The following is a 23,752-nucleotide window of genomic DNA, read 5'->3' as shown; positions in this document are numbered from 1 at the left end:
TACTTTGCTAACATCATCTACTAACCCAGTCTGCCTATCCTCTTTTACATCTTTCTTACTATCTCTCTTTTCACTAGGAAATCACTTTCTGTATTTTATAAGTTTTGAACAACTAGTTCTTATATTTCTTTTGTGTGACAGAAATAAAAAAAGGTACACAGGACAAAGACCACCTTTTCCTAAGCTGCATTCCCGAATGCAGTCAAGCAAACAGCCACTAGTTTACTGGCCATCTCGTCTTCATCTGGAGTATCTAGTCACTTTAAATTACAGGAGAACCATGTTGCCAAAGAGAAACTACATTCTAGTCCCAGGAGGGCCCAACAAGCCTTGGATTTGTTTCACCACACTGCTTGACTTAGATATTGGCTCCAATTTCCTCAAGTTGCTGAAAAGCATATTCCTTTCGCTTGTATTTTGTAGACTTTCTCTGACTACCAGCAAGGGACGCTGATATAAGCAGAAGACTCATATTCCTGACTTGACCCTTTCATTCATTCAGTATTCATGGAACACCAATTCTCAGTGCTTAGGATGCAGATAAAAGACATTGTAACCCTGGCCCTGAGTAACTCAAAACACCTTCATTCCTTAGCACCCCTTGTGTTCACTGAAGATTGTCCCTGATTTGGCAAAATTGTTTTCTGGCCAATGGTTTATTAAAACCAACATGAGCTGGGAGGCTGAGGTGGGCAGATCACCTGCAGTCACAAGTTTGAGACCAGCCTGGCCAACATGATGAAATCCTGTTGCTACTAAAAACACAAAAGTTAGCCGAGCATGGTGGCAGGCGCCTGTAATCCCAGCTGCTCGGGAGCCTGAAGCAGGAGAATCACTTAAATCAAGGATGCAGAGGTTGCAGTGAGCCGAGACAGTGCCACTGCACTCCAGCCTGTACCTGTAAGACAGTGCAAGACTCTAGGAAGGAAGGAAGGAGGGAAGGAGGGAGGGAGGGAGGGAAGGAAGGAGGGAGGGAGGGAGGGAAGGAAGGGAGGGAAGGAGGGAGTGAGGGAGGGAGGGAAGAAAGGAGGGAGGGAGGGAGGAAGGAAGGAAGGAAGGAGGGCAAGAGGACAGGCGGGCAGAAAAGCCAACATGAGGGAAAAGAAAAAGGTCACTTGCAACTTCTAAGAGTAGGCCTTTTTGTCTCTCTAATCAATAGAAGCTGAATTCTGGGCCTCTCCAATAAATGCCCTAGATTCTTAGGTTTCTGCTTTTAGGCAGATATTATGCTTGGCAATTTACAGACCTTGCCACTAATCCTTATAACCCTACAATCAATTTCAGAAATGTCAGAGTATATGGGAGGAGAGGGGATGTTAACTATACAAAACAAATTATTAATGCTGTTACTAGCTGTGAAATCTGGAAGTTTAAACTCTATGGGTCTCAGTTTTCACCTGTAAGATGGGGATAATAACAGAACACCTACCTCAGAGTTATGAGAATATATATACACAAGGTATTTAGATTATATAACAAGCACTACGTAAATGTTAGCTATTAATGTTAAATGAGAACACTAAAGTTCAGAGAAGTCAAGTGACAAAGTCGCATAGCTGTGATCTTTGTTCGGCCACACTCCTGAGTCCCTGCTTTTTCCCTCGCATACCATCTAACCAAAATCCTTCCTCCCTGGATGGGACTACTATTGCCATTTCCAAAAAACAAAGCCCTCTAAATGCATGTCAATGGGGGGTTTCCCCCAGGTGGTTTATTATCCTGCTAAAAAGGCATCTTGGGGGAAGGATTCCAAGACTAGAGAGAGGAAGTCTCCCAACAGTTTAGATTTCAAGAGTACAGTAAGAATATGGAAGAAAAAAAAGCCAACTGTATTAGGTCTAGTAATTAAAGCAATTTAACCTAATTGAAGAATGCATTTGAAGATTTCATGTGAATCTTGAAATCCAAACATTAAGATAAAAAAGGTTTGTATTTTCTTATAACTAAGCTGCAATCCCCACAGAACACAAAAATGTTTTTGAAGGTACATTACATGAAACTCCAAGAACATCAAGATAATTACAGAGGTCTTAGGAAGGAAGCCTAAATAATTATCTCACTGATCTTTCATCATCTACCCAAGCCTCACCTTGAGTTCTAACGCAGTAACTCCTTGTTATTCACATTGTTATGTGACATTTCTTCAGCCAGTAAGCCCACTACAGGATGAGTTCTACCTAGCAACTACCCTAAGGAGCAAATCTCTAACTCTTTAACAACACAGTAATTGACTTACACTAAAATGTTACTCACACTAGGAAGGATATTCTTAGACCAGAGGAGGAGATGCCTCTCCTATACAGACTTTATTACCACCTCAGTGAAAACCAGGTTAAAAGCAAACCAATTTACAAAATGGCATCACCGAAATCACAACTCAAAGACTCAGTAATAGCCAAACATGTCTAAGGAAAGCAAACAGGCAAACTATTCTTGATGCGTTTTAAAAAGCATGATAGGATCTTTATCTCCTATAAATAGTTCATTGTTTTATAGCAATGACTCTAAATTGTGTTGTCAGATTTATTCCACAACTGTAAGTCTACCCTTGGTGAGGCACTGGTTCTCTTGAAAAATTGCTGCCACAAGATAATTAACAGTTAAGCAATAGGTTTCATTTAACAGGTAACAAAAGCTTTATCAGAGAACTCAGTAAGAGTGCACTACCACAAATTTCACTTATTCCCAAGCAAAGAAAACTTAAAATGATATGAACTCATTTTCAATAAAAGTAGCTCGATTATGGAGTGAAATAAGAAAACTCCAAAGTAAAAAAGTACTAATAATGGTATCTGGTGAAGTCACCATCTTCTTACACATTTAGTTAGTACATTTAGTCCAGGAGTTCTCATGTATTTCGGCCTGAGTGTCCTCTGGAACCCCTTTTACATTCTTAAAAATTATGAAAGACCCAAAAGGGTCGATGTTTATGCGGCTTTGTGTATTGATATTTATCATACTGGAAAATAAAACTATGAAAAAGTTAAAATATTTAATAATCCATTTAAATTTAATAAATCCACTGCATAACATTTTTATGAAAAATTGTCCAATAAACCTTAAAAATTAGAAGAGTGGCACTGTTTTACATTTTGCTCATCTCCTTACTATCTGGCTTAATTCTAGCAGTTGGATCTCCTATCTGCTTCTGCATTCAGTATGTTGTGATTTCTTTGTTGTTGTTGAAGCATAGGCAGAAAATCTGGCCTCACAGATGTATAATCGGAAAAGGAAGAAGTATTTGCTTTTTAAAGTAATTGTGGATATTCTTCTTTGACACGACACCAAAATTCAGTAACTGGTACTTTATTAAAGGTTAGTTCAGTTTGAGTTTAAAATTGTATCAATGAACTATGTGTAATCTGTTAAATTAAAATCCATTGGTCAATCTGGCATTTTGAACAGATCTCTTACCCATGCAGGTTCCTGTAATATCACACGTAGATCTTTTAGAAAATACTGCATTACTGAGACATGCAGATTTTCAAAATGTTGACCCATTTCATAATATCAAAAATCACTTTTGTTAATTTTATCATCCATCAGAAAAGGCTTTAACCATTGGGAAGCTGTCAAGCTCATATTGGCAAGTACAAATTTTCCAAAACTAATTATTGTTTGAAAGCTCAAATTTTATTTACTGGCAAGCAATACTGTTAGTTTTCCTTGATATTACAGGTTCACTGTTCGTTTGAGAAAAAATGGTCTGCCAAATGCTCAAGACTGAATCAAATATAGTTTAATCAAGTAAAAATGGTATTCCATGAACAAAAGTAGCTAGCTCAGATCACAATATAATCACACAAGCACTTTGCCTTAAAACCACTTTTAGTTTGCACTAGAAGTGCTTTGCATGTACTTTTTCACTTTGTCACACAGAATATCAAAAACACATGTACTTCAAGGGTCAAAATTTAATAATCACTTTCAATGCTTCAAGGATGACATTAAACGGAAAAGTCTTTTTACAAAATACAAGTGCATGGAAGTGAAGAATATAATGACTACTAATACAGTTTTGTACCTTGATTTCTGGTAAGGGACCAACATTTTTTATACATTGTTTCTGCAAAATCAGTGCAAATGTCAATACAGTGAAAAAGGCAAATAATGTCTTAGCATTATGATTAACATATTTCTTAGAACATCCTGAAAGGGTCTCAGGGACCTCCCCGCCCCCAGAGGTTTGCAGACCACACTTTGAAAACCACTGGTTTAGATGCAACGGTAAATACATTTAAGGATTCAATAAATGGAAAGAGATTAAGTTTGAAACAAACAATAATGAATGGTCAATGAATGGCAGAAAATACAACTGAGTGCTACTTCATTATTCGTTTATAAATTATAAAAGGCAAGGGATGAGGAAGTAGGACAAAAAGTAATATAAGGCCACACAGAAGTGTTCTGTCTTCTAGCTTTTCTCTCTTTTGTGACAGAAAGACTAAATTAGATAAATTGAAGTTAGCCGAAATAAAAAGAACATTGCATCTGATCCAGTGGACCATAAGGAATTTTTAAAAGACTGAATTTTTAAATCTTCCAAGGTGATACAGCTTCACGATTGAAATGGGCACTTGAATTAAATAAAATTAGTTTTAAAAACGAAAACTGCCGGGCACAGAGGCTCACTCCTGTAATCCCAGTACTTTGGGAGGCTGAGGCAGGTGGATCACCTGAGGTCAGGAGTTCGAGACCATCCTGGCCAACATGGTGAAACCGTCTCTAGTGAAAGTACAAAATATTAGCTGGGCATGGTGGTGGATGCCTGTAATTCCAGCTACTCAGGAGGTTGAGGCAGGAGAATCACTTGAATCCAAGAGGCAGAGACTGAAGTGAGCCAAGATCGTGCCACTGCACTCCAGCACACTAGCCTCGGCGACAAAGTAAGACTCCATCACAAATAAAAAAAGAAAAGTGAACTATACGGTTAAGCTATTCCCTTCACTGAATCAATCTATATTTCACTTTGACGTAGATTTGTTACTGAAATGTTTCCTGATCCCTAAGCTATGAATTATACCTGAAGGAAACATCATAGATAAAATATTACAGGAAATTTAATCAATCATCTCTTTTTTCCATCAATGTTTTAGAGGAAAATAGAGAACACAGAAATTTGGGCACTATAATCATGGGTAGGAAGAGCAAGCAGAACCCATTCCTAGACCTCCAAAATGCTCTCATACACAGATCCAAAATTCCACGATTCTATGATATGTAAGGAGGAATGTAAGGAGGAACTGAAAATAAAAAGCTGGGAAGATTATCCATCTTTTTCACATGAAGAAATTAGTTATGCATTTCTCTCTCAAAATATGACTCGAGTGTATTTCTAATGAGTTATAAATTGTTTCCAATGCAAATAGTTGTTCAAGCAAATATCTGTTAGACATATTCTCTGCTAAGAACACCACTACAGTTCCAATGTGCTATAGCTTAGTACTCTAACAACTCCCTCAATAACTATTACCAAATTTTTTAAATAATTTCTCACTTGGGCAATGAGTGCAAAGTCATTATTCTGGGTCAAACCACCCACAGAGTATATCTTCAAGTCAAATGCCTGGATTTGTTTCCCTGAATAGATTACATGTTGCTGCCCAGGGAATTGGTTTTGGAAACATTACACCTGCCAGGTGACTTATCAACAGTGCCCATAGAACTGACACCAACTTAAAGGCAAGAATCAGTTCAGAAAACAGAAAAATATACTGCTACTGCCATCTGTGGTTTATGCTTGAATAGCTTCTCTGGTGTAAACAAATTGAAGGGTGTAGACTTTACAATTAGAATCCAGAGACCTCATCATTTAAAGACACTTTTTTAAAGTTAATTCGTAATGTAACAAATCAATGTAACAAATTGTATGGTTTAGTTAGTATAAGACATAAGAATCTGTGATTCTGTATTTGAGCTTATTATATAATGCTGATGGAGAAACCACAAACCACCCTGAATGAAAACTACTCCATTGCGTAACTTTATTTGTCCCAAACACACACTCCTTAAAGAAACTCAAAACATCTGAATTCTTCCTGTGGATTTAGAATTAGAATCGTTTCTCTGTTGAAATCCTGACTGTCAATATTAAAACAGCCCCCCAAATTTTTAAAGCAAAAAAATTTTAAGGAATTTTCTATTTAAACATAAGAGTCTGGCCAGTTTGCTTCTGTCAAGTCAAAAATTGGGAATTCAATTATTCCTGTAATTTTCTTAAGAACAAAAATCCAAAATGCAAATGAAGTTTCAAAGTAGGCTATTTTCACAACTTATTTTCTCGCAGTTTGCTTTCTCAAATGACAACCACTGTAGCTTGGGGATCAAAAGATTTGGTGCAGCTGGGGGTGGGGAAAAAAGCAATTCAGTTCCCCAGCAGCCAGCTGAGGAAATCCTGGTCCGCTCCCAAGCTAAATCACTGTTAATTAGAATTACCGGGTTACACTAGTAAAGTCTTATTTAAACAATTGTAACTAGTGAAAAAATCTGGGTTTTTTGAGAAGCTTTTTCTACAAGGGCTGCTGTTTAACAGCAGGTAACAAAGAATGAAGAACGAAATACCGTAGGAAATGCTTTATTATTTCAAATGATGCTCTCCTCTTTTTCTTGTGGTTATTTCTCCACTACACTGAAAAACAGGTTAGACATCTCACAATGGTTTTCTTCTCATTTTCCATTACCTACTAATGGTGTTACAGTCTAACACCCTTGTTTTTTTCTTAAAGACAAACCATGGTGGAAAACAAACAAAAGGCTGGGCTGGATTCTAGAAATACTGTATATCAAAGTTACATCTAAAGATGTTTTTTACATTTAAGCTCAGCTGAATCTGAAACTTCAGTTCTAAAAAGCTCAATACCCAAGAAAGAATTACCTGCTCAATACCAAACCACTTTCTTGCTGATTTTTTAATAATTCTGCTACTTCTGAACCCTAGTTATCAAAGGCATCCATAAACCCTTAAGAAATTACCTGAGCCAGGAAAAACTTTAATTAAAAAGTTAAGGTTGATCTTAATACAGAAATGTGAAAGAAAACATTTTCCTTCACAACTTAATTGGTTTTAGAAATGCTCTTAAAGTATCACAAAGATTTGGGAATATCAGATCACTACTTAAGTAGGCATATTAGATAGCTACGTTCTGTTAAGTTTCAAGTACACGTATTCTTTCCTGAAATACAAGCATGTTTATCTGTTGATTCAGAACTTTGATTTTTCCGATTCTGATCTTTTTCACACATGACTAGAATGTTTTACTCACGAAATAAGGCACTTTTACCGTCCTACTTTAAAAAAAGTAGACTGACACAACAATGTAAAATTTACTCAAAACACATCTTCTCAAATTTAACTTTCAACTTAATTATTCTACATGGAAAAAATACTGAACAGAAAAAGTGTCATTAATTTGGCTATAAACAAAAAATAAACTTAAGAAGCAAAAATTATGACCAGCCCCGAAGATCTAGATGAATCTGCTGACAATGAAGTCTCCTAATGTGGGAGAATCTAACCTGGCTTTATGAAATACTGAAGCCAGAAGGTGCCATCTGAACACAATTCATTAACAGACCAATTTTTCAACACAACCAATAAATATCTACCCAATTGTAAAAACTAAGTGGTAAGTCTTCCTACAGGATGAAACTAACACAGCTCCAAACTCCAAAATATGCAAGCATCATTAGCAATTTAAAGCCAACTTGCACAACAAGCACTAGAGGTGGTGTAAAAAACTTCCTTTACCATTTTACAGCAACAGTTGGCATTTCTACCTACCATCCTCCACTATTCTAAAATGTGGTACTTTAATCTAAACTCTATTTTCCACCTTTGCCCCAAAACCCCAGGAAAAAAGTAGAGAATGAGAAACCAGGAAATTATAAATAAAATATGGAAATGCATGATTTGGCCATATTTTTGGAAATTTACCAGCAGTTAATTTCATTAGCTCCTCATCTACTTCCCTTTCATGTGCTAGCACATGTGCCTGCACACACCTTTTTGCTACAGAATTCAGAACGAATTATAGATTAGGAATCATGTCATGATCACGTTTTGGTTACATGAATCAGAATTGCTGAAAAATTTGGTGACTTGTATATCGGCGATTGTAAATGTGGTCATCTCCCACCTCAGCTGTGCAAAATCACCAATGAATCTGCTCACTGTCGCCTTTCGTCTACCCTACTCTTCTTTGGAGGTCACAGAAGCTACTAAAAAAAGAAAAACCTGTGTGCTGTACATACTAAGAAATAACAGTACTACTGCATTTTTTTTTTCCTAACAGGAGTAGAAAAAAACTCTGAGGCAAATCAGAATTAACTTAATTTTTAAAGTCACAGAACTGAAAAGTTAAATCCTCATGGGAAATATCTGCCAATCTACTTTCCGGCATAAACATTTGGAAGGCGTGGTGACAGCAGGAGAAAAGAGCATCATGCTATTTAGTGAATTTCTCCCCATTTCCTCTAAAGTGTAATTATATAAAATATGCTTTTAATTACTTATAGCTTATAACATTCCTTTGCTTTAAATATTTAAAAGTCTACTCCCTCATTCTCTTAAAATGAACAAATGCAATATTCAGCATACACTTCCTCAAATCATTCATCTTCCTTTGAAATCCCAAAAGGGAGCAGTCCTCTATTACAACTAAATGAGTTCATGTTTGTTATGAAAACCTACAAGCAACAACTGAAAATAGCGCAGTCAGCACAGGGAATTCCTGGAAGGATGATGGTGCATCAAAAAGCTAGAAAGAAACTCTGTTCTGACAGAATAAAAACCATTTAAAGGACTGTAAATTCAGCATCAATGGCGTTTCCGGTAGGAAAACATTTCTAAGATTCTACCTCCAGTTTATTTCTTCAATGACATAGACCAAAAGACCCCCTTATCTAGATAGCTGTCTTTTGAAATAGTTCATACAAAATAGAAATCCATCCCTAGGATTAAAAAGAGATAATTCATTTATTTTCTGCTTAGAATAAGCAGTTTCTTTCTTTCTTTTTTTTTTTTTGGAGAAAAACATTAATTAGGAAGCAAAAAAGGAAAAATGTGTTCCATTGTTCCAAAAGCAAACTTAAAATTTTTGGCAATTCTTCTGCAAGCATGTTTATTTCATAAGTGCTAATGAACATAAATTGTAAAACATTGCACAATGCTAGTCTTCACACTGAAAAATATCCCACAACGGTCTAGTGTCTCGTGTATTTTAAGCTCATCAAGCTGCCAGAAGTTCCTATTGTATTTTCAGCAAAAAGAAAACATCTGTACCACTGAGACTACTGTAAAATATTAAAGCCACCTTAGCCTAAATGGATTGCTCGATAACATTCTTTCAAATGGTTCTGACCAATTGAGGAAATGAGACTAGGAAATCTGATTAAGAGTTAAAATTACCATTGAGTTCTTTAAAATGTACTAATGAATAATTAATAACAAATGCAGTTCTTAGGTTTCTCTTACAACACTATTATTCTCAAATAGGACTGAAAGTAGGATCTACGTTATACGCACAGGTGTACAGGAAGTATTACATAGGGAGGCATTATGGAAACATACACGCTAATATGGGATATAAGATAGGTTAGGGCATGGATTAAAAAAAATCAGCATGCGAAATTTTAGATCAGGATTTACAACATTCACAAATTAATACCAAACCAAATCCCCACACAAACTAGCTTAAAAAGTCAAAGGCATTAAAGAAATCCTTTGTTCCTATGATACTGCCTCCTTCTACCCTAACTGGATTCCAGCTTCCCCCTTTGTGACACGGAATTTTATTGATCTCAAACATGTTCACATTCAGAAATTAGTTGCCAGCCACAGCCCACGGGACGGCCAGCCACCTAGACAACACACATCATACACACATTAAAAAAAAAAAAAAAAGCTTTGAAAAACATCACTATTTTTGATCAGCAACATCAAGTGAGGTTAACTAAGCTCTCTTCTACAAGGACTTTTCTCTTCAGTAAAAACACCAGATCTCTTAAACAAAATGTTTGACAAGTTAATAAACGTATGAAGACACAGATCCAACCTAAGATTTCCACCCTCCGTAGCTACTCACTCATTCAACAATTGAGCGCCTAAGTGACCTATTTTCAGGTTACTTTCCTCACACCTGCCAGGTCACTGTCCTGATTGAGAAACTTCTTGGTGAAGCAGTTAATTTTTAGTGCCTCCTAACTGTCCCGGGTGTTTGCATTCAATTTGAAATCTGTTACTTGTTAGACACTGTTCGGTCCTAGATCTTTCAGAGAATTGCGAGTTTATGGCGCAGCGAGGGGAGGAGGCACGGATCTCTGAGAGCCTCCCTTTATTCGGAAATGAGGACATGTGAAAGGTGGAAAACAGGGCAAATAAATAAATAAATCGGGTTTGCCGCCGGAGCGTTTGCCGGCCGGTGCGAGCACCCTTTGTAATGCAGGCCTCCCGGGGCGATCGCCTGCGCTAATTGCTCCAGGGCGCTTTCCAAGTTCAAAAGTTCACCTTTTACGACCTCACAAAAGCTCCTAACACGTTACCAATAAAAACATTCCGCGGCAAACACCGAGGGGGAAAATATCAAACAGATACAAATAAAACACCCCGCAGGAGGAGGGGGGGGAGGGGGGGGCGAGGAAGCCCGGAGGAACCTGAAGACCTGGTCCCGGCGAGGAGCGAGCTGTAGGAAGGGCCGGGCCAGGTGAGGGATTCTCAGCGCCCAGGGTCCCGGATCGGGACAAGGAAGAGGAGAACTGAGACCAAGAGGTGGGGACCGGGACCTGCCGGGCAGAAGCCGGGAGTAGGCAGGTGTCCGAGGCCCCGGGACGGGCTGGAGCCCCAGGCCAGGGAAAGCCGTTGCCTTGTGGAGAGGGGGGCTGAGCAGGGGCTGAGGCCGGCCAGAGAGCGCGGGGCGTTGGGGAAGGTGAGGCGCGGGGAAAGCAAGAGGCGCGAGACGGTCCGAAAAAGAAAACTACTGGGGGATGTCTAGCGAACAGGGGTTCGGCAGAGGCGGGGGACTTCTAGTATTCAAGGGGGGACGCGCGGGGCTGCAGAGGAGGAAAACGCTCTAGAAAGCTAAACGGTACCAGGGTGCTGTGGAGTTGGGTCGGCAGAGCGAGACGGGAGCGCCCTCGGTGGGAGGAGGAACCCCGGTGAGGGAAAAGAGAGGCTCTGCGAGAAGGGGACCCGAGTGAGAGGGGATGCCCCCACTGACGGACCGCGGGGGGGACTTCCACGCTGAGGGGGTACGGGGGGAGGAGAGGGTTCGATGCTGGGAAGACAGGGGGAGGGGACCCGGGAAGAGAAGGGAGGATTGGTGCTGAGGGGACGGGGGGAGGGGAGGCCTGTGCTGAGGGGACGGGGGGAGGGGGAAATGAAGCTCGGTGCCCAGGGACCCGGGCAGGGGGAGGGTCCGCGCGGAAGGGAACGGGGACGAAGGGGGAGGGTCCACCCTGAGCGAGACGGGGGAGGAGAGGGAGAGTGCGCCGAGGGGGACGGGGGTGAAGGTCCACGCTAAGGGGCTGAGGGGCCGCGGGGCCGCTGCGGCTTCCCGGGGCGAGGGTCGGCTGAGAGGAGAGGGATCCCTGGAAGAGGCTCAGGAGGCCGGTTCCTGCCTAGGTAGGCGTCGCAAGCCCCTCACCCACCATTGCGCGGCGGCGGAGGGAGCGCGGCGGGCGGCTCCAGGAACCCCGCGGAGCCCCCGCCGCCTCCCCCTCCGCTAGGCGGCCGTTCGTCCCGCTCCATGCGGTAGTGCCTAGGGTCCGCGCCGGGTTCGCTGCTCCGCCATGACCGGCTCCCTCGTCGCCGTGGTCGTCGTCCGCCGAGGGGAGGAGGCTGTCAGGGGCCCGCGGGCTCCCGGCCGCGGCGCTCTCTGGGCCCCTAGCCGCCCGGCTCCGCGCCGCTCCGCGCCCCTCCGCGCCGCGCCCCCTCAGCACTGGCCAGCTCCCTCCCCTGACGTCACGCGCCGCTGCCGCGCACCGCCCGGCGGGGCACGCTGGGAGTTAGAGTCCGCTCAGCGAGGCCGGCCACGCCGACCGCACCAACTGGAGGGGTAGAGGAGGGATAGGAAGCCCTAAGAAGGGAAAACTAAAGTCTGTCAATATCAAGAACCATGACAAAGCGTTTGATATCTATGTAGTAAGCGGCGGATACTTCCGGGCCTTCTCTTGATTTTGATATATCCATGGTCAAATTTCCCTAAGAGTCCTCGTGACCCCCCACCCCAACAATGAGTCTTCCCAAGGAGGCGGATCGCGAGGGAGCCGGGTGAGCACGTGCAACGAAGCCCAGCCCTGTGGGCGGGGTCCTGGAGGCGGGGCTTGGAGGTACTCACGAGGGCCTCTCGCTGCCGCTGCTGGACAAATTGGACCGGAGATTAAAGGACCGGAGTTTAACTGGAGGTGACTGCGTTCGTATGCAAATGGAATCTATAAAACTCTACTTTCCGGGATAGCCTTTAAAGCCTTTTTACCTCCGAGTGGGCGGGAAAGACTAAAGTTTCCCCTCCTCCTCTTTCATTTTGCCCCTGCCCATGGAACAGATGGGCAAACTAAGCTCCGGGCCATTGGGGCCATTAAAGAAGGCTCTTGACGCCAGGTGTCTTGAAACCTTCCTTTTAAGAGGGATCCCTTCCCCAGCCTTGTTCTCCCTCCCCTTTACTCAGTTTTCCTATCTGTAAAAGAGGGTTGGAATAAGGACGGGGTCCAGCTGGAAGATCCCGAACCCCTGCACCTTCCACCTCAGTTTCCCGAAGCTTTCTGGAAGCAAAATCCCGAATTTTGCAGAGGCTCTGCGGCCCCTGGCCGAAGCCACCCGCTGCAGCCACCAGGTGGCGCGCGACCACTGGTCACTGGGCCCGCCGAGGTGTCCACCTTCGGCGACCCCTTCGGGAAAGGTCTTCGCGGCTGCCGCCCCGGGTCTAAACCCTACCTGGCCCGTTTGAAGACAAAGAACGAGAACGTTGGTGCTTTGCCCGCCTCTGCTTTGCCGGGTCATGCTGCAGCTTCCTCTCTGGCCGCTCATTCGCCCTCTCCTGTCCCCATCCGTCCCACCAATCCCTTAGCTCTTTTATGTCATTTTTGCCTAATTTAAGTCCTCGTCCTGGCATTCGTATCCCTGCTTGGCCTGACCCTTGGCCATATTTCTCACCACACACCTTCCCTCACCTGCTACGCAGGTTGCAGCTGCACTTGCGGACAGCTGGACCTTACCAACACTGGTGAACCTTTATTTCATTCGTACCCTGTGCCCACCACTGTTCCGGCAGACTTACCCTAACGCTCTGCCGTTTAAACCTCATACATCCTCTATGAGGCACCAACAATGTTGTCCCTATCCAACACTGATGAAGTCCACCAGGAGTGATGGAGATTCCAGCTCCATTTTGTCACATACCAGAACCTGAACCCTGTGCTTCTTCAAGCTGGAACGCAGCTGACTTCATCCGACCCACTCCCAAACTCCTATTCATCTTTCAAGATCCTGTTTAAATAATTATTCAGTAGCATTTTCCTTAATTCCTTCCACCAGGGGACAACTAGATCCCCTCTGCTAGGTAGCAGTGTTTCAGGAGCCAAACCCTGTGACTAAGAGAGGACGGCCTGCCGTTCTCTCAGCTGTGGGTTCTAAAATATGTCAAGACCATCTGGCCTTTCTTGGGAATCCCCCTTTTTGTCACAGGCTCCGGAGGTGGTGAGTTCTCTGTCCCTGGAGATGCAATCGGAGTCCAAGTGGCACTGCAGGAACGTACAGCCCTGGGCTTTCTGTAGTTGATGAAGATTCTAAGTCAACCCTCTTAGATGGGCAGAAGAGTTCAGCCAAATGCTCAGCCCCTGGAAACATCTCCTCCAATCCTTCAGACTACAGTTCTGTTGTCGCTTCCACAAACCTTCCCATACCCGCCTGACTAGTTACATCCCTTTATTCTCACTCATAACCCCAACTGCTGAATACCGATCTAGCACACAGTAGGCTCTCTATAAATAATTACTGACTAGGTGAAAGAATGAAGAAAAACAGCTACCTGGCTGGGTGCAGTGGCTCACGCCTGTAATCCTAGCACTTTGGGGAGCCGAGGCGGGGGGATCACGAGACCAGCCTGACCAACATGGAGAAACCCCATCTCTACCAAAAATGCAAACTTAGGCGGGCGTGGTGGCAGCATGCCTGTTACCCCAGCTACTTTGGAGGCTGAGGCAGGAGAATCACTTGAACCTGGAAGGCAGAGGTTGCAGTGAGCCGAGATTGTGCCATTGTACTCCAGCCTGGGCAACAAGAGTGAAACTCCGTCTCAAAAACAACAACAGCAATAACAGCTAGCCTTGGGTGAGTGAATTCTGGCGTCTATTTCCTGTTTTCTAAGAGGGGATGGTAATAAATGATAGTTGCTACCTAGCAGGAATGCTATGAGAATTAAACGATGCATGCAAAGCAATTAAAGGTCTGGCCTAATAAATGGAACCTGTTACTAATGTTATTTAAAGAGTGGTCCTAAATCTCAGATGCATGTCTTCTGAAAGCACTTCTGGGAAGAGTTAAATACCACACAACTGAGAAAAGCACAGGAAATGACTGTGCTGAGACCCTAGCCACTGTCGTAACCATAGAGGGCCTATGAAGTAAGCACCCACTACGAGTCCAGCACCTGCCTTTTATTTCTCTACATTTCTTCCAACAATCCTAAGAAATCAGTACTTTCCCCCCAGTTTACAAATGTGGGCACAGGCTCAGAAAGACAGATGAAAAAGACTCTCCTACCACCTGCAGGACTCAAGACAAAAGATCTGGAAAGGAATGTATCTAAAGATAAGGAGGGATCTTAGGGGGCGTGGTCCTGAGGCCAGCAGCAGCAGACAGACAGGACCAGACAGGGACACAGCTAAGAACGAGGCAGGAATGGCCGGGCGTGGTGGCTCACACCTGTAATCCTAGCACTTTGGGAGGCCACGAGACTTTCAGGTGGAAGGAATAGCATGCGCCAAGATTCCAAGGCCAGATCAGGGCTTGGCCCATTTGAGAAGCTGAGGCACCTGTGGTGACCAGAATTCAGTGAGGGAGAGGAGAGTGAGGAGGAAGCAGCCAGAGATCATCAGGTAATGTGGGGGAATGGCCAGCAGGGGGCAGAGTTCCTCTAGCGACAGCAGCCTTGCTCTCGTCCTCCCTAGAATCAGAACCAGGCTGCATTCAGAGAAAGTGCCGGGGTAGGAAATCCCTGCCTACTTCGTTTAAGTACATTTTGTCTATTTTTTGAATAGATAGGACACACACATTACAAAATCCACAGGATGCAAACAAGTATTCAATGAAAACTCTTACTCCCTGGATCTCCTTCTTAGAACCACCATGCTGACTTCTTGCATTTTTTTTCAGATAGTCTATGTCCATAAGAACACACACTATATTTACTTTTTTTTTTTGCATTTTTTTCTTCTTTCTTTCTTTTTTTTTTTTTCAGATGGAGTCTCACTCTGTTGCCCATACTGGAGTGCAATGACGCGATCTCGGCTCACTGCAATCTCTGCCTCCCAGGTTCAAGCAGTTCTCCCTCCCCAGCTTCCCGAGTAGCTGGAACTACAGGCAAGTGCCACCACACCCAGCTAATTTTTTGTATTTTTAGTAGAGACGGTTTCACCATGTTAGCCAGGATGGTCTCCATCTCCCGACCTCCTGATCCACCTACCTCAGCCTCCCAAAGTGCTGGGATTACAGGTGTAAGCCATTTTGCCCGGCCAAGAGTTTGCATTTCTAACAAGTTATCAGGTGATGCGGAGGCTGTGGGTCCAAGGACCACACCTTGAGAACTGCTGAGCTCTATCAAGGAGAGAAACTAAGAATGTGCCCTAGGAAGTCATGCTCCAACACAAGGGAACATACACACCAACAAGAAAGACAGTCCCATTGAGCGATACATTCTGTGAAGAAAATGAGACCAGGCATGGTGGTGCACACTTAAAATCCCAACACTTTGAGAGCCCAGGTGGCTGGATTGCTTGAGCCCAGGAGTTTGAGACCAGCCTGGGCAACATAGGAGACCCCATCTCTACAAAAAATACAGAAATTAGCCAGCGTGGTGGCACGCACCTGTAGTCGCAGTTACTCAGGAGGCTGAGGCAGAAGGATAGCTTGAGCTGGAGAGGTTGAGGCTGCAGTGAGACGTATTTGCAACACTCCACTCAAGCCTGGGTGACAGAGGAAGACCCAATCACAAAAAAAGGGAAAGGCTGGGTAATCTCATGCCTGTAATCTCAACACTTTGGGAGGCCAAGGTGGGAGGATTGCTTGAGCCCAGGAGTTCGAGACTAGTCTAGGCAACAGAGTGAGACCCCATCTCTCCAGAAATGGTGGTATCAGACACCGCAAGGGCTCACATGCCCTGGGAATATCCATCTCTCATGCGAACTTGGCAACCACTCCAAAAGGAAAGCACGAGTCCCCCATCTTACAGATGAGGAAACTGAGGCACACAGAGGTGGAGGGACACGCCCAAGGTCCCACGGCTCTCCGAACAGGACCTGCGTCCATGCGGGAAGCCCACGCGCCTCCCCCTGGCCCTGCTACTACGGGCTGCCAGCGAGACCCTCCCTGGGGCGCTGGCAGGGGTGCCCTTCGGAGAGTCACCCGACAGCGGGGAGGCCCAGCGGACAGCGGGCGGGGTGGAGCGGGTTGCCCCCTCCGCCCTAGCTCCGCCCCCGGCGGCGCTGGAAGGGGCGCGGGGCGGGCAGCAGCGGGCAGGCGGGGGGCGCGGGGTAGGCCGAGCGGGCGGTGGCGCCGAGCTCGCAGTGTGGCCCGTGCTTCCCAGCGTCCGTGCCCGGCTGCCTGTGCCCGCCGTCCCCGTGGCGCCATGGCCGCGTCCACCCTCCCGCCCCGGCCGCTGCTTCTGCTGCCACTGCTGCTGCTGTTGAGCTCCCGCCCCGCACGCGCCGACAGTAAGGTACGCGCGCCCCTCGAACCCGCGCGGCTCGACGGGGAGCGGGGCGCGAGGGGGCGCTGTGGCCGGGGTGCCGCCCGGGAGGGGGCTCGGGGCCGGGGCGGAGGAGCCGGGAGCGGGAAGACCGAACCTGAGACTTAGCACGGAAGCCACAGGGGCAGGGGCAGGGGCAGGGGCCGGGAGAGAGGAGCTCGTAGGGGAAGAAGCGCTGGAAATGTAGGGATGCTCCGGACGGGGCCTCAGGAAGGGGCGCTGGGACCGGGTCCGATTCCCGGAGGGATCGGGGATTCCCCAGAGTGCTGGCCAGACTGTGGGTTGGTGGGGGGAAGCCCCTGGCAACCGTTACCCAGAGACTCCCAGGCTTGCAGCAGGCCTGCGCCACGGCTTTCAGGGCCGGCTGGGGACTCGGAGTCCCCTCTGCCCCACGAACACAGCGGGGTTGGCCGCTCGCCGGGTGCACCCCCTGGAGGACTAGGTAGCTCCAGAAGTGACCTGAGCTGTTCTCTGCCATGGCTTAGAGGATCTGCTCTGGTGTCAAGCCGACCTGGATTCAATCGCACATCCACTTCTTGGCCGGTGCCATCACCTCTCTGAGCCTCCATCTATTCACCTGCAGATACAGGAAGAATCCTGGGACCCCCTCCCTGAAGTTGATGATCTCTAGATTCAGTGTGGTTTTGCCTGTAAAATACTTAGCACCACAGCTCTTGGGGTGTTCTGGAAATAACTCCCTGATGGCCAGGCGCGGTGGCTCACACCTGTAATCCCAGCACTGTGGGAGGCAGAGGCGGGTAGATCACTTGAGGTCAGGAATTCAGGACCAGCCTGGCCAATATGGTGAAACCGGGTAGCCAGCCTGGTGGCACGCGCCTGTAGTCCCAGTTACTCTAGTAAAAGTACAAAATAACTCTAGTAAATAACTCTAGTAAAAGTACAATAGCTGGGCACGGTGGCAGGCACCTGTAATCCCAGCTACTTGGAGGCTGAGGCAGGAGAATCACTTGAACCTAGGAGGCAGAGTTTGCAGTGAGACGAGATTTGGCCATTGCACTCCAGTCTGGGCAATAGAGCAAGACTCTGTCTCAAAAAAAAGGAAATGACTCCCTGAAGACAGGCCTCGGGGAGAGTGAGGAGCAGGATGAGAGCCCTGGTCACAGAGCATGAGGGCAAAAAAGCGGCTTCTTCCGATATCTCTGCAGCCTCTTTCCTAGTGGAACATGCGTGTCCTGCCCATGAGCAGATAAAAGACTGAAGCCACTAGCCACAGGGTGAGTATATGAGCAGTGGGCACTGGCCAACCCTCAGTCTGATTCAGCTCAGGGTATGAAAGCACCCACGTGCAATGCTGGCCATGTACTCCAGAGACAAGGAGGGAATGAGTATTGTTTCACTTTACAGGTGGGAAAATGAGGGTGTTTAGAGAGGCAGCTGGCTTAAGGTCTGGCCTTCCTCTGCTATTGTTTTGCTGTGTGACCTTGGGCAAATCACTGTCTGTCTCTGGGCTTCAGTTTCTTCATCTGAGAAATGTCTCCCCAACCTTCCTTCCATTTGGGGCCCTCTGGGATTCCCTGATCTGGCTCAGGTATGAGGACAAGTGAGCAGAAAATCCCAGATAACCTGATTGGTGCCTTGTCACCGCTGGGATCTCTGGCTGGGAGGGATATTTGGTCTTGGGCATCCTCTGTGCAGAGAGCTGTAGAGTTTGTGGGGGAGGGCTCACATTCAAAACAAAGCAAAGACAAAGAAAACCCAACACCCTGTTTATGTAGTGAGTCAGCCAAACACTTGCTAGATTGTGTGTGTGTTTGGTGGGGTGGGGGGTGTAGTGTTTAACTGTCCCCAGACAAGCTGGGGCTGGTGGGGTGGAGAGGCACAACGTACAGCTTGGAGCATGAACAGCTGGGGGACTCGGCACAGCCCTCCCCCAGACACCTCCCACCCCCACACCACTGCAGCCAGCTGGGAAAAATAAAAATCAAGTGATGGGTGAATTTACTCTGCATTCCTTAGCTCAGCCAGACTCCTGCTGGCTCTGCAGAGAGAGCTGTTTTCATTATCACCCACTCCCTCCCCCTGTCACACCCCCTCCCTTCCTCTCCAAGCTCATTCTATTTTCCCTGGGGTGGAGGATGAGCCCTTCAGAGAGCCAGCCTGGGACTTGAAGTCAATGTAAGGCCCCAAAGGGTTAATTGGCCCCTCCTCAGGCTTCCTGTTCCTGGGGGCTCCAGTCTTCCCTCTGGCCCAGTACATTCAGGGATCCAGGACAGCTCACCCTCAGGACTCTGTTGGTCTCCTCGGCCAGCTCCTTGCTCAACGTGTGTTCATTTCATGTTTATAACTAGGTCTCTCCTAAACTGGATTTTGAGTTTCCATCTAAGGAAGTGCTTTCTCAGGGCTGGGAGTAGGAGGGGAGCCCCACAGCTTCCCTGGTATTTCTGAAGGGCTGCCCAGCATAGAGATTGGAATGGACGGACAGGTAACCACATGACACCCAGGCAGGGCACCACAGACTTCTGGGAGGCTGCTTCTTGCTGTGTGTTCTTAGAATGTGGCTGAGAATTTTCCATCTCTACCTCACTTTCCCCATCTGTGAAAAGGTTGCTGGTGCCTCACTTCCTCCAGTATCAAGGGGTGGGAAGGAGGTCTTTGGTCAGCCTGCTGATCAGGGGCCCAAGGACAGAGGGAAGGCCAAGGGTGTGGGAGCACAGCCAGGGAAGCAGGAGGGGCTAGAGCAGGCAGGCGGTGGTGTCCAGGGCTGGATCAGATGTTCCAGGCCAGGCCAGGCCAGTCCCGGGGGTTTAGGTGTTGCTTCGCCTCCGCTCCGGGAGTTTCCGCCTGTGGGTGTAATTGGAAACAGGCTCTCCAGCAGGCGAGGGCTACATAGTGATGGAGTCCTCCTACACATCACGACTGTGAGGCCAGGCCAAGCCCAACTGGGTCTCTCTGCAAGGAGGGTCTCATACCAACACTCCCTTTGGCTGGGGCATCTGGGGCAGAGCCTTGAGGAGCATCATGTGTGCCAAGCCATGTGCCAAGCACTTACATGCAGAATCTTACACATCCCTTCTGCCAACACTCTAAGGCTTCAGTGGCCCCTCCCCATTTGATGGTCTTGAACACTGAGGCTCAAAAGAGTCGGATTGGGGGTTGTTCAAAAATCCTAGACAGAGGGAGCCTGAGTAGTTGGAACTCTGGAGCCTCTAGGAAGCATCCAGGTAGCCTGGGGAGCCGGAAAGCATCTGAATCATAGGGTTGGAGGAGGGCCCAGGCACCTGCAGCTCTCAGGTACACCCCCAGGCAATGCTGAGGCATGGCCCCCAGTCAAGAACTTGTCCAGGTAATAGGGATCCATGGAGGTTTGTGGAGCAAAAGTAACGTGGATTACCAAAGAGGAGCTTTTGGGAGATTCATCCAACAGAGGAAGCTGCTATATTGTCCAGGCAGCAGTTAATGTGGCCTCAACTTGGGCTGTGGCTGTAGAGCGGAGAGCAGGAGGCAAAGGTCAGAGATATTTAGGATGAAAGGTCAGAATAACACGACTGTCCAGGGTAAGAGGGAGGCTCAGAGATCCAGGCTAGGCAGGAGGGTAGGTGGACACGGGGCTGGGAGAAGATGCTGGGTCCGGTCTTGCATGGATTGAGTTTGGGGTACCTCTGGGCATCCAAGGGGAGGTGCCCAACTGGCGCTGTGCTCTCTCATGGTGAGGCTGGGCTGGCCGTGAGGAAAGAGGGCGGACCTAACCTCAAGATGACACGAGTTGGCTCACGCCTGTAATCCCAGCACTTTGGGAGGTTGAGGCAGGCGGATCACCTGAGGTCAGGAGTTTGAGACCAGCCTGGCCAACATGGTGAAACCCCGTCTCTACTAAAAATAAAAGAATTAGTCAGGCATGCTGGTGTGTGCCTGTAATCCCAGCTACTCGGGAGGCTGAGGCAAGAGAATCACTTGAACCCGGGAGAACGAGGTTGCAGTGAGCTGAAATCGCGCCATTACGCTCCAGCCTGGGCGACACAGCAAGAATCTGTTTCAAAAAAAAAAAAAGATGACACAAGTTGAGCCTGTTCAGTTGCTGGAACATTTCACAGCTTGAATGCCCTCTCTTCCACTCTAGCCAGACTCATCCATCTCTCTGCAGAAAAATCGCAAGTACACCTTCATCTCACTGTGGAATTTCCTTGCAAATACCTGGGTACTTTTTTAAGCACAAAACACTCCTAGTTCTGGGGGCTTTGGCATCTGTGTGTGCTGAGCAAGGCTGCAGGGAGAGATGAGGGCCAAGGCAGGTACTTTCCTGCTGGGCACAACTCCAGCCTTCATGCCAAGGGCAGGGTGGGCTGGGCCCAGTAGGAGCCCCAGGTTCTACACCCCTCAGGGCCCAGCCCAGGGCCCCCTCTGTGGAGACTCATCTGTTCCAGCTCAGTTGCTCAGGAGAAGCCCCTGCCTGGTGACTGTGGGTGGGCATGGGAGGGGCAACATGTAAACCAAGTTTTGGAGTCGGGCCATGCTGTGTGACCCTGGGCAAGCCCCTAGTCTTTTCTGATGCTCAGCTTTCTCCTCTCTAAGATGGGGTTATGATGAGAGCACAGAGAGGTAGAAAATAATGAGCAAATGGCAGGGAGCGTTATCAGCAGTGATTTTGATGGCAGGTACCCCTTAGAGAGCAGCTGTTCTGTGCCAGGTTCCATGCCAAGGCCCTGCATGCATTGTCTCTGTTCAGATTCACCATGAGCTTATGATCAAGGGACTGTGGTTCTCCCATTTTACAGAGGAGGAAGCTGAGGCTCAGAGGGGTCAAGGCCAAGCAGGGAGGAGGTGTGGGAGCTGGGACTGGAGCCTGGGTCTGGCTCTTCCCCCTGGTGCTCTGCTGCTCTCCAGCCAAGCACTGGATGTAGCAGTCACAGGAAGGGGGACCCTGCCTGGGTGCCTGCCAGCCAGCGCTGGGAGCACAGGCCTTATTCCAACTCCTGGCCCATGTCAGGGCCTTGACTGCCCCCATCAGGAGGTAGCACCTCATCTGAGGAGGGAAGGAATGTCACAGTCCGATGTGGAGGCAGCTGCTGGTATGGGCGGGTGTTGAGAGTATGGGTGGCTCCTCAGGAGGAGGCTTCCCTGGCCTGACCACACAGAACACACCCACATCTACCTGCTAGGCTCTTGACCCCATCTGGGGGAGTGGGTGGAATGGCAAGGGGTCCCAGCAGAGCAGGGAAGGGAACCCAGGAGTTTTGAAGAACAGGCAGAGTTAGGGCGCTAACGGAGGCCAAGGAATGTACAGGACCCTGAGCCTGACGGTGTTCACAGGCAGAGGGGAAATGGCCCAGAGTACACTTCACCCACCGAGAGCCCAGGACACAGCCTCCACCCAGAGCCACCCTCCCCACCCTTCCCGCCTCTCACTTTCCCCTGCGCCTCCACAGGCTGCAGAAAAAGCAGTGGGGGCAGACACAGTAGCTCATGCTGGTAATCCCAGCACTTTGGGAGGCTGAGGTGGGAGGATCGCTTGAGCCCAGGAGTTTGAGACCAGCCTGACCAACCTAGTAAAACCCCATCTTTACAAAAACTACAAAATTAGCTGGACGTGGTAGCAAATGCCTATAGTCTCAGCTACTTGGGAGGCTGAGGTGGGAGGATCGCCTAATCCCAGGAGGTCAAGGCTGCAGTGAGCTGTGATGAGGCCACTCTACTCCAGCCTGGTTAACAGAGCAAGACCCTGTCTCAAAATAATAATAATAATAGTTCATGCTTAAGATGCACTCAATATGTGCTGGGCCCTGTTCTTTACTTATATCAACCCATTTAATCTTTACAACAACCTCATGATTCCGAAGCCCATTTTACAGATGAGGAAACAGAGGCACAGAAATATTAAGTTGCGTACAATCTCATTGAGGCTCCAGATGCCATGCTCTTAACCTTGTGCTCTAACATGTTTGCAAAATGCAGGCTCATTTATCCAACAGATATTTACAGAGCACCCACTGCAGGCCAGGCAGGCACTATTATGAAGATATAGGAGGAAACAAGACAAAGTCCCTCCCTCTAATGATACCTGTGGCATGGGAGAGACAGAATGTACACAAAAACAGGTCTCATATTTCACGTGGTAATAGATGCAGTAAAGAAAACCAGGCCACTAAATGAAGGGTTAAAGAGTAACAGGAGGCGGGCAGTCAGAGCAGGCTTCTCAGAGGAGGTGACATGTGAGCGAGAACTAAGTGATATAAGGGAGTGAGCCATGGAAATATCAGGGGTTAGGAGTTTCTGGGGCGGGTATGGCATATGCAAAAACCCTGAGGCTGGAGTGGAGAGAGTCGCTGAAAGGGAAGGGCAATAAGGAGCAGTTCAAGGGAGAGTATTGACTCACATGAGCCTTGAAGGCCATGATAAAGGCTTTGAAGGTAACAACTTCTCCCTAACACACACACAGTGGTAGTTTTTTTTTCTTCTTCTTTTCTTTTTTCCTGAAACAGAGTCTTGCTCTGTTACCCAGGCTAGAGTGCAGTGGCACGATCTCCACTCACTGCAATCTCCGCCTCCCAGGTTTAAGCGATTCTCCTGCCTCAGCCTCCCGAGTAGCTGGGACTGCAGGCGCCCGCCACCACACTCAGCTAATTTTTGTATTTTTAGTAGAGATGAGAGTTCACTATGTTGGCCAGGCTGGCCTCGAACTCCCGACCTCAGGTGATCCACCCGCCTCGACCTCCCAAAGTGCTGGGATTACAGGCGTGAGTCACTGCTCCCGGCCAGAGGTGTTATTTAAAAGTATAATGCATGTGAAACCTGGGATGTAGGTGATCAGTAAAAGGTCTTCATAATTTTTATCATAG

General features: G+C 47.2%; 1 protein-coding gene across 2 annotated transcripts in view; it reads right to left on the bottom strand.

Annotated features, from left to right (window-relative positions):
- NR6A1 (nuclear receptor subfamily 6 group A member 1) overlaps positions 1–11,743 on the bottom strand; it is a 235,111-nt gene extending 223,368 nt beyond the window's left edge. For both annotated transcript variants that reach the window (XM_064378063.1, XM_064378068.1), the window contains exon 1: positions 11,644–11,743. In XM_064378063.1, coding sequence (XP_064234133.1) covers positions 11,644–11,743 — 100 coding nt within the window. The remainder of the gene's footprint in view (positions 1–11,643) is intronic.
- Between the last annotated feature and the right edge of the window lie 12,009 nt (positions 11,744–23,752).

Source organism: Aotus nancymaae, unplaced genomic scaffold, assembly GCF_030222135.1.
Source record: "Aotus nancymaae isolate 86718 unplaced genomic scaffold, 86718_ANA_hifiasm-v0.15.2.pri h1tg000003l, whole genome shotgun sequence".
Classification (NCBI taxonomy): domain Eukaryota; kingdom Metazoa; phylum Chordata; class Mammalia; order Primates; family Aotidae; genus Aotus; species Aotus nancymaae.
Note: the sequence above shows the minus strand (reverse complement) of the source record. Positions and strands in the feature narration are given on the sequence as shown.